Source organism: Rhineura floridana, chromosome 17 (genome assembly GCF_030035675.1).
Source record: "Rhineura floridana isolate rRhiFlo1 chromosome 17, rRhiFlo1.hap2, whole genome shotgun sequence".
Taxonomy (NCBI): Eukaryota; Metazoa; Chordata; class Lepidosauria; order Squamata; family Rhineuridae; genus Rhineura; species Rhineura floridana.
The window spans coordinates 12,093,756-12,108,412 of record NC_084496.1 but is presented as its reverse complement, the minus strand read 5'-3'; the positions used below and the strand labels follow the sequence as shown (position 1 = coordinate 12,108,412).

At 44.0% G+C, this 14,657-nt stretch overlaps 2 protein-coding genes across 11 annotated transcripts in view; both read left to right on the top strand.

The window, feature by feature from the left end:
* LOC133372116 (uncharacterized) overlaps positions 1-4,842 on the top strand; it is a 135,468-nt gene extending 130,626 nt beyond the window's left edge. Inside the window, exons 69-70 of the mRNA XM_061600419.1 lie at positions 1,016-1,157; positions 3,154-4,842. Coding sequence (XP_061456403.1) covers positions 1,016-1,157; positions 3,154-3,203 — 192 coding nt within the window. The 3' untranslated portion in view covers positions 3,204-4,842. The remainder of the gene's footprint in view (positions 1-1,015; positions 1,158-3,153) is intronic.
* A 976-nt stretch (positions 4,843-5,818) lies between these two features.
* Positions 5,819-14,657, top strand: part of MARF1 (meiosis regulator and mRNA stability factor 1) — a 48,773-nt gene continuing 39,934 nt past the window's right edge. For 2 of the 10 annotated variants that reach the window (XM_061600415.1, XM_061600408.1), the window contains exons 1-3: positions 5,819-5,950; positions 8,969-9,173; positions 13,077-13,748. In XM_061600415.1, coding sequence (XP_061456399.1) covers positions 9,030-9,173; positions 13,077-13,748 — 816 coding nt within the window. In that variant the 5' untranslated portion in view covers positions 5,819-5,950; positions 8,969-9,029. The other 8 variants (XM_061600418.1, XM_061600417.1, XM_061600412.1 and 5 more) reach the window with 7 other exon arrangements.

Below are 14,657 nucleotides of genomic sequence, written 5' to 3'. Positions count from 1 at the left end.
CTCAGAATTTTAGTGGCAGATTTTATATGAAAGTTTATTTAAACCAAAGCGATTTCAATTATAATAAATCTTCTTGGTTATCTTCAACCTATTTAGAAGCCACTCTTAATGTGAGGACCTAAGCCATGGCTTACTTGGCTTGTTCCTAAATCCAGCACTGGCCATTGATGGGTGTGGCCTGAACAGAGCCCTAAAAGTCAGATAGAGAAGCACGGAGGGCCACCTTTAGTCCCTGGGACTGACATTCTGCACCCCGATGTTGATCACTGGGGTCCTTGTGATAAGAGCTGTCTGGCCTGTCGTCCTTGTTCTAAGTGTTTGGGGGGGGGCTTTTTTTCAAATTGACATGGGAATCAGAGCTCTGGCAAAATTGGGTGCACCGTGTTAATGGGCAAGTTGACTTCTTATAAACTTTTAGGGCAAGGAACAAATCAAACAGGAACGTGACCAATGGCAACTCTTTATTGATCACTGGAACTTGAGTAGACTCAATGGGAATGGCCAGCGTGAAGAGGGGAGGAACTGTAGAGCGGTGGTGAAGCACCTATTTTGCATGCAGAAGGTCCTGGGTTCAATCCCTGGCTGGCACCTCCAGTTTCAAATGTATCCGGTAATACCTGATGGGAAGGACCGCTGCCTGAGACCCTGGAGAGTCACTGCCAGTCAGAGTGGACAACACTGGACTACATGGGGAAATGATGTCAGCTTCCTATGTGATATCTCTTTGTTGTTTCTTATTCATTCTTACTTTATTTTGGTTGGTAGGTAGGTAGATAGATCAGCAATATTTTCATTCTTTTTTAAAATAACAATACTAGCCCTATTCAAAGTAGACCCATTGACGTTAATAGGCACGAGTAACTTGGGTTTATTAATTTCAATGGGTCTACAACTCTGAGTAGGACTTTGTTGACTATAACCTAATGCCTTCTGTACTGAAGGAAGAGTCAAAGTTAGACCAAAGCAGATTGGTCTAGATGTATTTCCATGCACTTATTTCCCCTTTCTTTTAAAGGTGAATCCAGAACCATTCTACAGCCTATGCACAAATGACATGTGTGAACTGCAGAGTGTAAAACCAGCTTGCTCCTTGGCTGCAGCATTTGTGAACTTGTGCAACAGGAATTTTGTTCCCTTAGAGATGCCGCTTCAATGTGGTAGGTGGTGGTGGTAGTGGTATGTTCATCTTCACACAGATCACCTAGGACAGGAGTGGGGAACTGTTTCAGATCAATGGGCCAAGACCCTTATCTGCCCATGTCCCATGTCAACCTGTCAAAAACAATTTGACAGTTATTGTTATTGTAGACAGGTGTTATTGCAGTGAGATGCAAAAATAACTGGTCTACTGGGAGTTGAAATAATAAAGAAACTTAAGTCTTATTACAACAAAGAGGCAAAATCACACATGCTTAAGCAGCCATGCAGCTTCCACTCAGGGAGCCATTGCTAACTAACTGATAACAAAGAGAGGAAGGGAGGGAGGGGATGAGCAAAGCCTGCAAAAACAACAAACACTTTAGAGGAGGAATCAGAAGAGGGAATATATTGCCTTTCTCTCTATCCCACCCATTCCCCCACTGGTTCAGGTCACTTGTAACATGTGCTGGTGTTTTATTCCCAACAGTTGTGGCATCAGGCAATAACAATTTTTTTGTAAGCCACTTGGAGGTTTTTTACAACTGAGGGGTATAAAAATTTTGTTAAATAAAATAAATAGAACAGTGCCTTTGAAATGCATTTCCAAGCAGTTTCTATTGAAAAAGCTTCAAAACACACTTCAACGTGCTGTCTCTCAGCATGCATCAGCTGATAGGCACTGAGAGACCTTGCCTATTCCAAGTGCACTTCAAAGTGAAGGCTATGCCTTTACCTGGCTCCCATCTGACATCACATGTGATGTCAGGGGCGGGGCAGGTGGGCATGGTTTTATGGAAATGGTCCCATGGGCCAAATTAGTACCCCTGCCGAGCTTAATTTGGCTGCTGGTCTGGAGGTTCTCCACCTCTGACCTAGGGATAACATCAATTTTTGTTTCCAGCCAGGGTCAAAATCAGCACTTGGCATTCTTGGGAAACTACCAGGGTAGCACCCTTTCCTAATGCCTGACCTGGCCCCTATAGTGAACTTTCCCTGGCACTCTGATCAACTCTTAGTCTCAGTGTTGCCCTTGTAGGATGTAGCAGGGAGGAGAATGGGGACAAAACTAGAATTAGTTGGTTCCGCCTGTCATTGGCTAGCTCCACCTACTGTTGGGCTCCCTGCATTCCGCCCTGCCAGTCCCAATACATGCCATCCACCACTGCAAGGAAGGACTGGATCCTCCATTGCCCACTGATAAAACAAAGCCCAGAAGTGTCAGTGCTGTGTTTGGATGCTGGGGAATGTGAATTCAGGATTTTGAGGTCTGAGGAAAGTACTGGGAGCCACAAGAGCCCCACAGTAGACACTATGAGTGTTAAGGCTAATTGTTCTTGCCACATAGTCTATCTCGCAAGACAGGAGCCTGGCAGTGATCCCAAGTTTATAATCTTTCCTCCTTTTAAAAGACAAGTAGCTCTTTGCCATTCCTGAAATAGCAGACCACATGGGGTCATTTGTGTTTATAATTCTTTTCTGCACCTCAGCAAACTGTATACTGTATAGCTGTTCTTTCTTCTCATGCGCAATGGCCAGTGAGTATTAATGATGCAAATGAGTTACCGTCATGCACCAGCAAACCAAGCAGGGACAGATGGTACAGTCTGTGGATAGAGAGGTGATGTACAAAACAATAAATGGGATGCGTGTGTGACACACAAATACTTTGTTATGGAACAGGACTTGCTTTTTGCATGGTTGAAGGGATGGCAGTTTCAAAGGTAACCCAGTGAGTTCAGGCTCTCAACAGTAACACCATCCAACAACTAGGGGTTTGCTGATGTGTTTAAATAATCTAAAGCCCGCTCTGCCTTTTTGGTTGTAAAACAAAATCCTCACTGAAGGAGTCAAGTCAAACAGAGAACAGTGGAGAAGTATCAGTCTGTTAAGTAATGTTAAAGTTAAAGCAGAACATTTGGGTCTGGAGCTGATCTGACTTTATTATATTATTTTGATTTGATTGTACTTTCCTGTAACTTTCACCATTGACCTTGTTTTATTTCAATATTACAGATGGAGAACTGAGGCTGAAGGACAGCAGCTTGCCTAAGACCATAGAATGAGTCCATGGCTGAGGGAGAGATGGCACTCAGTTCTCCTGTATCTCAAGGCCAAGTCTTGAACAGAGGGCTACACACAGGCTCTCAGTGTACTTTATATGTCTGGAGATTCTTTCACTACATTGCTTTACTAGTCCTGTCTCCTGCCAGTTGTAGTTTTTGATTTCACATTTTCCGAAGATGGGCGAGACGTCCCTTTTCCTGCCTAGAACACCCTCACCATGGTTTTATCGTAAAACATCCTGCTTGAAAAGCGACAGCATCAACCAAAGCAGGATTTACAATTAAATGAAAAATCAAGCTTGCTAGGGTTGCAAGCCAAAAAATAATTAGGAGTCCTTGTTTTAATTGAATCAAAGCAACATCTTGGGGTTTGTTTTTTTTTGCATATCCCTAAGCAACCAACTAGTTCTGCTCTTTATATCACATGTCTTTATCGATCACATTACAAATATGTGTCAGAATTGCTGGCAGTGGGCTGGCCAATGGGATGTGCATTTTCATAGGAAACACAGAAAGGTGCCTTTTACCAGGTCAGACTATTTGACCTTTGGGACCCTTACTATCTATCCAGGCTGGCAGCAGCTCTCAGGCAGAGGTTTCTCACATCACCTGTTATCTTAATCCTTTTACCTAGAGATGGAATTGGGGGCCTTGTGCGTACTAAGCATGTGCTCTTATCATTGACATTTGTATAGTCCCTCCCCAATTGTTCTAGATGTTTGCATGATCAGCACCATTTGTCCACAACACAATCATCACACGGACATTTTTGACATGGTGGTAGATGAATGCATGCAAGATTAAACTGCCCCTTGCTAAGCTGATCTAAGGCGAGTATTGGTCCTGTGTTAATACTCTTGAACAAGACAGAGTAAAACGCTTCCTTTGCCTGTTGCAGATTCTCACTTTTATTTTGTGTTCCAACCCAACATTTCAAAAATTTTACACTGAAAACTAATGGCTAGATCGCTATCGATGGACTGCCTTATAGCCGAACATTATTCAAGGCACATCCTCTCTTCTGTCTAGTTGGGCGATGGAGGAATTTGCCTTTTGTATGCAGTGAGAACTAGGCTTAGCGGAAAGGCAAGGGACGCTTGATACAATGGGTGTGAAAGCAACGGATTCTGGGAGAAAACGTGAGCTATCTAGGCTGCATCAGGGCTGAATGGGCCATAGTCAGTGGCAGAGCATCTGCTTTGCATGCGGAAAGTCCCAGGTTCAACACCTTGCATCTCCAGGCAGGGCTGGGAGAAACCCTTGCCTGAAGTCCGGGAGAGCCACTGCCTGTCAGTGCAGACAATACTGAGCTAGGAGCAGCAGTAGTCTGATTTAGTATAAGGCAGCTTCCTATATCTGCTCCTTTGGGGGAAAGGGCCGTAGCTCAGTGACAGAGCATCTGTCTCGGATGTAGAAGGTCCCAGGTTCAATCTCTGCTGTCTTCAGGCAGAGTAACTTGGCAGAGACTCCTGCCTGAAACCCCAGACAGCAGCTGCCAGTCAGTGTGGACGATACTGAGCAGAATGTGTATGTAATGGCATGTTAGAAATCACTGGATGAAATATCTCGCCTGTTATACGATTTTAGGTCTTATCCGTTAAATAGTTTGGAATATTTTGATCTAACAATAAAAAGCAATACTGGGAATATCATGCTGTGAGATTGTTTTTATTTACCAGTGTTTGTGGAGGTGGGTGGGTGGTATTCAACAACTTCCCAATTATGGGTGCTCCAAAAAAGTTAAAAGAGTGAACTGGAATAACAAGTATTTTAACTGTGCACTATGTTGATTCAAACACATTTTCATTTTTCAGTAATGTACTGTGTTCTGATTAACAGAAATCAACAGAACAAATAAACAGCACAAATCCTTAGTTACGTGGGGAGTAGTTTTCGCCCCCACTCCCGTTTTGTATTTGCAATTGTAACAGGAAAAAAAGCAAAAACTGTTATTATTATCAGTTTTATACTACAATAGAGGGCTCATGTGATGTTTTTTACTGCAACCCATTGGCAGTGCAATCCTAATCATAAGTAATCCCCACTGAATTTATTAGGGCTGGCTCTGACGTAAGTGAGCCCCCAAACACACTGACCCTGAAGAAGAAAAGGCTTGGCAGGAGAGTAGAACAGAAAGCGGTCTGCACATGCTCTGTATCCCTCTCTCCAGGGAGTAACATCCACACCATGCATTTAAAGCACGTGGCTTCTCCCCCCCCCCCGAATCTTGGGGACTGTAGTTTGTGAAGGGTCTTGGGAATGGTGGTTCTGTGAGGGGTAAACTACAGCTCCCAGGATTCTTTGGGGGAAAGCCGAGCGCTTTAAATATACGATGTGGCGGTGCATAGTCTCTCTCTTTTACTCCATGGGGCTTTACTGCGTTGAAGGCGTTGGTAGGAAATGCACTGTAACACGGGGCTAAAACGATCCACCGCGGCTTGCAGCCCAATAAACACACTGCTAAGAACCCCTGAGAGGGTAGAACTCGCGCCAGCGTTCCAGGAGGAGGCGGGAGGGGAGCGTTGCGACGGGGGGGGGGCTTTTACGACTGCGAGCGGGTTCTTCTTGACGGCAGGAGGCGCCGGAAGGAGCGGAGCCGAGGCGGAAGGAGGAGAGGGGGAAAGAAGGGGGGCAGCAAAACAAAAAGGAAGAGGCGGCGGCGGTGGCGGGACGCTGGTGGCGGCGGAGCGGAGCTGAGGAGGAAGAGGAAGGTGCTGTGATATGAGGAGGTGAAGGAGGGAGGAGAGGTAAGGCGGGAGGGGGGCACATAGCTGTGGCCAGGGTGGGAGCAGTCAGTCACTCCGCTCGCCTTTTTGGGACGCCTTTCATCCAAAAAGGAATGCTTTGTGGAGAGAGTGCTTTGTACAGGGAGAAGACGAGGGGAAAGCGCTCTGTGCATGCTCAGAGGCCCCTTTTCTTTCTCCTGCTATCAAGCAAGACCTTTCCCGGGAAATACTCGTTTGTTTCCTTCCCTTTCCCCGTCTGAAGTATATTGCTCTAATTCTGTGGTTCCTAAGCTTCCCCTCCCCCCCGCGAACCGCTTGAAAACTACTGATGGTCTTGGCCGACCGCTTACTGGTTTTTCTGCCAGTTACAGCCATTGTTGGATGCTGCATAATTTTTAATGGCTCCTTTTATTTTTTGTGTTGCGTTTTATTGCGTTGAGGTGTGAATTCGATGGGAGGCAAATTGTAATACGGCGGAATGCAATGTAAGGAACAAAAGAAGCAATAAAGATACAATTAAAAGTAAGAATAGTTAATGTGGAAGCGCTGTGGGCCACCTGAATGAAGCTTGCAGACCCCGGCCATGGACCACAGTTTGGGAACTCCTGCTCTAATCCCTTTTGAAGGGGTTGCCTGGAGGACATCTTTGCTCAAGTGCTTTCCCCAGTGCGTGGCTTGTTGCTGGAGGGAATGGGAGGGATAGTGCTTCCTCCTCTCCTTTCCCCTCTTACCCATATTTAAATTATTGGTATTTCGATGTTAAATATCTGTGAGCCACTTTCCCATGAGCCCCGCAATGTGGACTGTAACCAAACATTTACAGAACGCACATTTAAACTTTAAAAACCTTATTAGATAACTTAATAAATTGCATAACAAATAAAGTAACCCTGGAAACGAAAGAGGACCTATGAAGGGGGAGGCACTGATAAGGTAGATAAAACATGTTGACCTCCTAACTCTGCAATTGCTTTCCTTCCCCCACCCCAAGTAATTACCTTTAATACTTCCAGGGGCCACTGTACTGACCCATAGTCACCCCCTCACTGCTGCATTAGGTTCCTGGTTGCTCCAGGGTATTTCCTTGGTAGCCTTTGCCCCCCTCCCGCTTAGTCTCTTGTAGCCCGTTCACTCACTCACCTCCTCCAAGTGTGTTGTAGTCTGCTTTCTTTATTCCAGAGGATCCTATGGGACCAAAGGGAGAATCAATTATAGCAGTTTCCAAGGTGATTCTCTACTACACTTGTGAACCGCCTTGCTGCCAAATGTTCCCAAGGCAGTTCATAATGTTTAAATCACTTAGTAGTATATGTATGTTAGCAATGACTTTAGTGCATACTCATCTTCCTTCCTCTCCAATTCTCTCTGTGGCCTTGTGGAAGTAGTGGGGTAGGGTTGGTACAGCCAAACATAGGCCCCATCCACGCTATACATGTAAAGCAGTATCACTCCATTTTAAACAATTGTGTCTTCCTCCAAAGAATCCTGGGAAGTGTAGTTTGTGAAGGGTGGAGAGAGTTTTTAGGAGACCCCTATTCAATTTAACCATCAATCCTTTCCGGGGAACTCCGGGAACTGAAGCCCTGTAAAATCAGTGGTTTGGTTTTGTTATGGTGATAAGTAGGGTTGTAATAGGTTAGAAGTCTTGCGAAACTTTAGAGGGGAGTTCACGGAAGAACATTAGTAGATATGGGGGATGAGAGAAGTAACAGGACTGGTTTTTTTTAAAACCCTATTTTTAATAAACATTTGTTTGCTGTAAGCCTGGGCATTCTAACAAATAGGGAACCCCCTCTCCCCGAGTAGGCTCATAAAACTTGCTCTTTTTTATTGCTTCATGCAAGGGCTGTATTTCTGAAACATAAAGGTTAAAAGCTATATATCAAAAAAGAATTTTCAGAGTGACTTATTTTGAGTAGAGGTGGTAGCTTTCTGCAAAACAAATAGGCAGCAAATATGGGTGGTACCATATTTATGGAAAGATTCCCCAAGAAGTACATATGGTCCCTCAGTTAGTGACTTTTTTAAAATATCTTCATGGTGTTTTTCTTTCAACCCACTTTTAATGTTTTTCAGAGCTTGGAAAAGTTACTTTTTTTGAACTACAACTCCCATCAGCCCCAGCCAGCATGGCGCTGGCTGGGGCTGGTGGGAGTTGTAGTTCAAAAAAGTAACTTTTCCAAGCTCTGGTTTTTATTAATCGCTGTGTCTTGCTGATGTGTTTGCTGCTTATTTTAAAGGGGTGTAATAGATTTTAAATTGTTGGCTTGGTATGTTTCCCTGGCTTAGTTTATATGCTACCTTGCAAGGATGCTTGCCTTGAAAGGCAGCTTATAAACCTTTTAATAACAAATAAATAGGGTAGACTTGGAGTATCTCAAGCATTTTTTTAACAATAAAGGTAGTGGTGGACTATTAGAATTGGCCAGAATCAGGAAATCAGTATGCTTAAGTTTAGTTTTGCTGCTGATCTGCTGCAAGCCTGAGGGCATGTTTAACAAAAAAAAGCAGGGGAAAATCAGTGTTTGCTCATTTGTGCTGTGTGCTAAGAAAACAATGGGGGTTCCTTCCTCCCCCCCCCCCTTGCTCACATACTCCTATCCTGGTTTACAGCCTACTTGTTGTGTTAGTGATACGAAATCACTTAAGCAAATATTCACAGGAGATACTCTGTTTCTGGGCAGCATTCCTTGAACTCTTTCAGTTTCTACTTTTTTGACAACTGTATTGAATTACAAGAGAAGATAGGTTTTGGCCAGGTTTCTTTAAACAAACAGAAGAAAAGATTGCATAAACGCAGAAGCTTGGTTCCAAGTTCAGCCCTTCAGGTTTTATCCAGTGCTAGTCCTACTCAGAGTAGACCCATTGAAATTCATAATATGTCTAACTCAGGTTTCATTTCAATGGGTCTACTCTGTGTATTACTTAAATCGAATCAACCATACTTAGTATTTCCACTTAAAGTTTCTGTGCCTGTTAACACAGTAATTTTAATGCTCATATCTGGATTTTGTGGTTTTAATATGCATTTTTTTAAAGCAGGTAGAGAGAATGAAAGAAAGGAAAGATGTCAGAATGTTGACCTCTGTATGGCTGTATAATGGAAGGAAACATAACGGAGGACGTCTGCACTAGATCGCTTGGATGGCTTCAGCGACAAGATAATGATGCTAGACTATGGCTCTGGAAATTCTCTAACTGTTTTTCAGCTACTGAACAGAGTTTTCCACTCTGTGCAAAAACGGTAGGATTTGGGCATGAATTTGCTTAGTGGAACATTAGTACACCAGTGACCTATTTAAGTCGATAAGTGTCCTCTTTGTGTCATCTAAGAGGAAAGGTGTAATGTATCTGGATATATTTAGTGTTCTCTCAAGAAAAAAGCTTTCTTCTACCCCAGAAACTGATCATAACGTTGTCCCATTAACATAAGAACAACACTTCTGGATCAGGCCAGTGGCCCATCTAGTCCAGAATCCTGTTCTCACAGTGGCCAGCCAGATGACCTAATGGGAAGCCCTCAAGCAGGACCTGAGCGCAATATCACTCTCCCTTCCTGTGGTTTCCAGCAGCTGTTGTTCAGAAGCGTACTGCCTGTGGAGGCAAAGCATAGCTGTCATGGTTAGTAGCCATCGATACTCTTATCCTCCACGAATTTGTCTTATCTTTTAAAGCCATTCAAGTTGGTGACCATCACTGCCTCTCGTGGGAGTGAATTCCATAGTTTAATTACGCGCTGCATGACGAAGTATTTTATTTTGTCTGTCCTGAGTCTTCCAACATTCAACTTCTATGGATGTCCACGAGTTCTAGTGTTATGGGAGAAGGAGAAAAACTTTTCTGTATCTGCCTTCTCCATGCCGTGCATACGTTTATGCCTTTCTATCATGACACCCCTTACTTTCCTTTTCTCCAAACTAAAAAGCTCATAATGTTGCTTCAGGGCTGGGAAAACTGTAGCCCTCTAGAATTTTTTGTTTTTAGATTTCAACTCTCACCAGCCAGCACGGCCAATGGTCAGGGATGATGGGAGCTGTCCAACAAAGTCCAGAGGCACACAGATTTATACCCTGCATAAGGAATACCATTCTTATTTTTAATGTTTAACACAGCTACAGCTGTGACTTACCTTCTTTGAAGTCTTGCCAGCTGTGTTAAACTGTTGCAACAGTCTCTGTCCCTATAGTTGTCCTCATGGTCTAATAAGGCAGCACCTTTCCATCTCTGCTCTGCTGCTGCTTGTGAAGAATTTCAGGGTTTATGGCTTCAGCCTGCTTAGTTTTTCTCACTACTAATGGGTCCCCATATGTCATCAACTTTAGAAAGGCTAACGTACCTAGCAACTCTAACACTTTCCTAGTAAGCCATAAAGCAGACTCATCGGAAATGAAAGATGTGATCAGTAGAAGTGATTGATGCCATCTTTGGCTCCAGGTTAGGCAAACTCAAATATAGGGAATGCGGTAGAATTTGTATGCAGCGTTTGCCAGCCTGCCTGCCTGCTTGCTTCACATTGGTAACTGATTGATTTTAGCTTATTTATATGCTGCTTTTCCACAGAGAGCTGTGCCTGTTATGGCTTAGAACAGGCATCTGCCTATTAAAGTAAAGAACATTGGGGGTGGTCGGGGGGGAAGAGCGCCGTTTACAAAACATAGCAATCAAATAAGACAATTCAGCAAGCATAGAATAAAATATGACAAAATAAATAAGGTAGACCCAAATACATAAGCACATCTGGTATAGCACACTGGGGAGGAGAGCCTGGCTGGGAGTCCAAAGTCTGTGAGTTCAAATCCCCGCTCGTGTCTCCTGGGTGTCAAGGGCCAGCTAAAGATCACCCCCACAGGGAGTGGCTCAGGGGTTACATGTTCTGCCACCTGTGCAGCCGTGGGCAAGCTGCATGGTCCCAAGGAGCCCAGTTGCCCCCCAACTGGCAGTTGCAGACAAGGAAAGGTCTGCCTTGTGCAGCTGTGGCAAGCTGAGCAGGCCCTAGCCAGCTGGGGAAGACTAGCCTCAGAGGGAGGCAATGGTAACCCTCCTCTGAATACCGCTTACCATGAAATCCCATTCATAGGGTCGCCATAAATCAGGATCGACTTGAAGGCATTCCATTTTCATATACGTAAGCACAGAGCATAAAGAAAGTTCACAGGCTGGTGCTGGTCTTATGGCATTCCAAGGAGCCTCCTCGGCCTGGCTTAGGCTACGGTTCAAAGGCAGAGTGGTCTTGTTGCCAGGCTAAATGATTTCCAGCTGGCTTCTTCATCGCTCCTCTTGGCTATTGGTCACAAATGTAAACTAAAATACATTTGCTAACTCCTAGGAATATAGGAAGCAGTTTTATACCGAGTCAGACCATTGATCCATCCAGTTCAGTTTGTCTACATGGACTGGCAGTGACTCTTCATGATTTCAGGCAAGAGTCTTTCCCAGCCATACCTGGAGAAGCTAGGGGTTGAACAGCTTCTCTGCTACTAGCTGTGGCCCTTTCTTTGCAAAGCAAATGCACAGCTGGCTTACCTGCCATGAGTCCGTGAACTCTTGCATGCTGTCAGTAGATGCCCTACCACTGAACTGTGGCCCTTCCCTCAAACTTTTTTTCCTGTTTTCTACTTCTGGCCTCGTTACCTTTCTCTAAACCCATTTTTGCTGTATGTCTCGTTTGCCAAAGAAACATTTCTCTTGCCTAGAGGCAGGTTCCAGATGAGCAGTCATGGTAGCCTGTTGGAGCAGAAACAGCAAAGTTTGGGGGCAGCTCGAAGAGTTAACAAATTTATTGTGGCATAAACCTTTGAGGATCAAAGCCAACTTTCCTTGACATTCTCTGACTTGAAAGTTAACATACAGAGGCTTCAAAGGGGGAGATTCCAGTGTGAAGCTGCTCAGTTTGAATTAGTTTGAAGACAGAACAGAATTGGGCTTGGGTTAAGTAGAGATTGGGTGCAATTGTCCTTTTATTTATTTATTTATTAGATTTATATATCCTGCCCTTCTTTTCCCTGTTTAAGTACAATATTCTTATGTTGCTGATTCATTATCAGTTGAGAGTGGATCACACTCTGCCAGATGAGATTTCTGTTGTTTTGGCTGGATCTTGCTTTTATTTGTGCTCAGTGTAATAATGGTTTGCACCAATCTCTAGGTATCTGCTATCTGAACATAAAAATTCACGCTTCAGACAAAGCAGGGTTGTGCCATGAAACATATCTGTAATTTTCATTGTTTAGGTGCTGTCATGCTCTTATTTTCTGCTATGAAGGTAAAGCTAACCACACAGAACACCTTTTGGTTATCTTGAGTCTTATTTTTAAGTGGGTTTCTTGTGTTTTCTAGTGTCGAAGAGACCTGGAGACTCACAAGGAGTGTCTGGTGGCTCAGATTAGATGAGGGGTTAAAGTAGCCAAGTAGTTTTCTTGAACAGCTCTTATCTTGCTTCCACAGCATCTGTTTTCTACCATCCATCCTCTACTCCTGCTGGCAATTGTAAACAAATCTTCATTCTGTTCTTGCTCCATTCCTTGTGTCTCAAAAATCCAAATAGGTTGAAAACTCCAGATGCTTTGAAAAATGTCTTGTCTTGGATATGAGATAATGCAATCCAGTTTACGTATATGAGGATCTTGTTTCATACTCCCACAGGATTCTCTTTTGTGACCACATTCGCAACATACATTGCTTCCACTATTGTTCCACTTTTTTAAAAAAAAGTACAGATAGTAAAAAACCACTCAAATCATACACAACCTGAGAGTGAGAAGGTATGTCATATACAAAACAGATTTTCCTGCACTTAAACATACAAATAAATAATCTATTATTATTATTTAGTCACTTTTATGAAATCCCTAGAGAGTTGTTAGGAGACTCCTGTTTCCCTCACAGAGCTACAGGTCCCAGTTTAATCACTGTTAGACAACTCTGGGAACTGTAGCTCTATGAGGGGAATAGGAGTCTCCTAACAACTCTCGGCACCCTTCACAAACTAGACTTCCCAGGATTCTTTGGGGGGAAGCCACAACAGTTTAAAGTGGAATACTGGTGGAATAAATGTATGGTGTGAATGTTGCCTGTCAAAGCTGTGGGCTGATGTGGCAAGCCTAAATACATCCACTGATCTTCTTTGTAATGGCTCTTTACCCCTCAGAACGAGTCCATGGAGAATAAGAAAGCAGCCGGGGAGTTGAAGGATGCTCCATCCCCTCTCCGTGCCTCTTTGAAGCAGCTTGCAGCTCTCCCCCTTCCCGACAATCACACCTTTCAGCAAAAGCAAATACAGCTTTCATCTGGTTCCAAAGTAAGCTGCTGTACTCACGGCTCTGATTCTTCCCTCCATGCTCCTCAGCTGCATTTTGGTGGCGGCACCACTGGTGGCGGTAGTTTGGTTCACCCTGGCACAGTATTAGATGCACAAGGCACCGGGACAGTCACCTGTCAGATAGGGTCAGGGTTTGCATATCGGTCTGCATCCTCACTCAAGAACGTTCCCGCTCGAAGTGGTGTGACCAGCGACTTGTCTGGAATGGGCCTGGAAAACGACATCTCTTCCTGCCCACATTTCCCCTGCTGTGGGAAACTCCACTTCCAGTCCTGTCACAGTAATGTCCACAAACTGCATCAGTTTCCTGCCCATCAGAGCTGCACGACATCGGGTTACTTCTCCTGTTCTGAATTCACAAGCGGGGCTGCGGGGCTTTTGGAGGAGCGCGCTGCACAATCGGAGAGAGGGCCTTGTGTTTGCACCAACTCGCTGCACCTAAAAGTGGCGCCTTCGGTTTGTCTAAAGGGCTCTCACTACTGCACTGAGTGTTTAAGCAAGGTTTGTACTGCAGACGTTCACAATGTACTGTGTGTAGTAAAAATTTCAGTCAGGTATTTGGATACTTTATAGCTTTAACCTTGTAATTTGACAATCATTTGAGGGCCAGAGATAGCTTCTGTTGGACTTGGGGTGCATGGTTTGGTTCAAATCGAATATGTTTATTGATCCAGTGACCATTGCAAACAATTGAACAAATATTAGAATCAGTTGCTCTATAAACTGCTAATCAGCAAGCATTTTAGCCCTACTGGCAATAGCAGTGCTTAAAAATTTGGCAGCATGTAAAATGACAGGGACAATTGTAGTTTAAGCATACTTTCAAAAGAACTCCATCAGCTCAACCAGGATGGTTTGTCTTTCGATGGTGGCCAGCCTTGTGGACTCTCATTCTCTTGAGCAGGTGCGGGGAATTTGTGGTGCCATGTTACTGAACTGCACCTCCCATCAGCTGCAACAAGCATGGCCAGTTGCCAGGAATCATGGGAGTTGTAGTTTATCAACATCTGGAGGGCCAAAGGTTCCCCACACCTAATGCTGTTCTTTTGTTTCTGGAGGAACAGCACACTTCTCCTAGAAGAGTAAACTTCTGCTGACATGCAAACTCAGTTCAGATAAAGTACCAAGCCACAGTTTGATGCTAATGTGAAGTAACCTCAGGTTTACCTGCTCCTCTTCCCCCTTCCTGCTTTTTGGCACGCCATAGTTTGCCTGGAAACCACAATTTAATTTCTAATTTCCAAGCAACTATGGTTGACTGTCAAATGGGGACAGTGGAGGGGAATTTTTTATTTTATTTATTTATTATTTGATTTATATCCCGCCCTTCCTCCCAGCAGGAGCCCAGGGCAGCAAACAGAAACGCTAAAAACACTTTAAAACATCATAAAAACAGACCTTAAAATACAT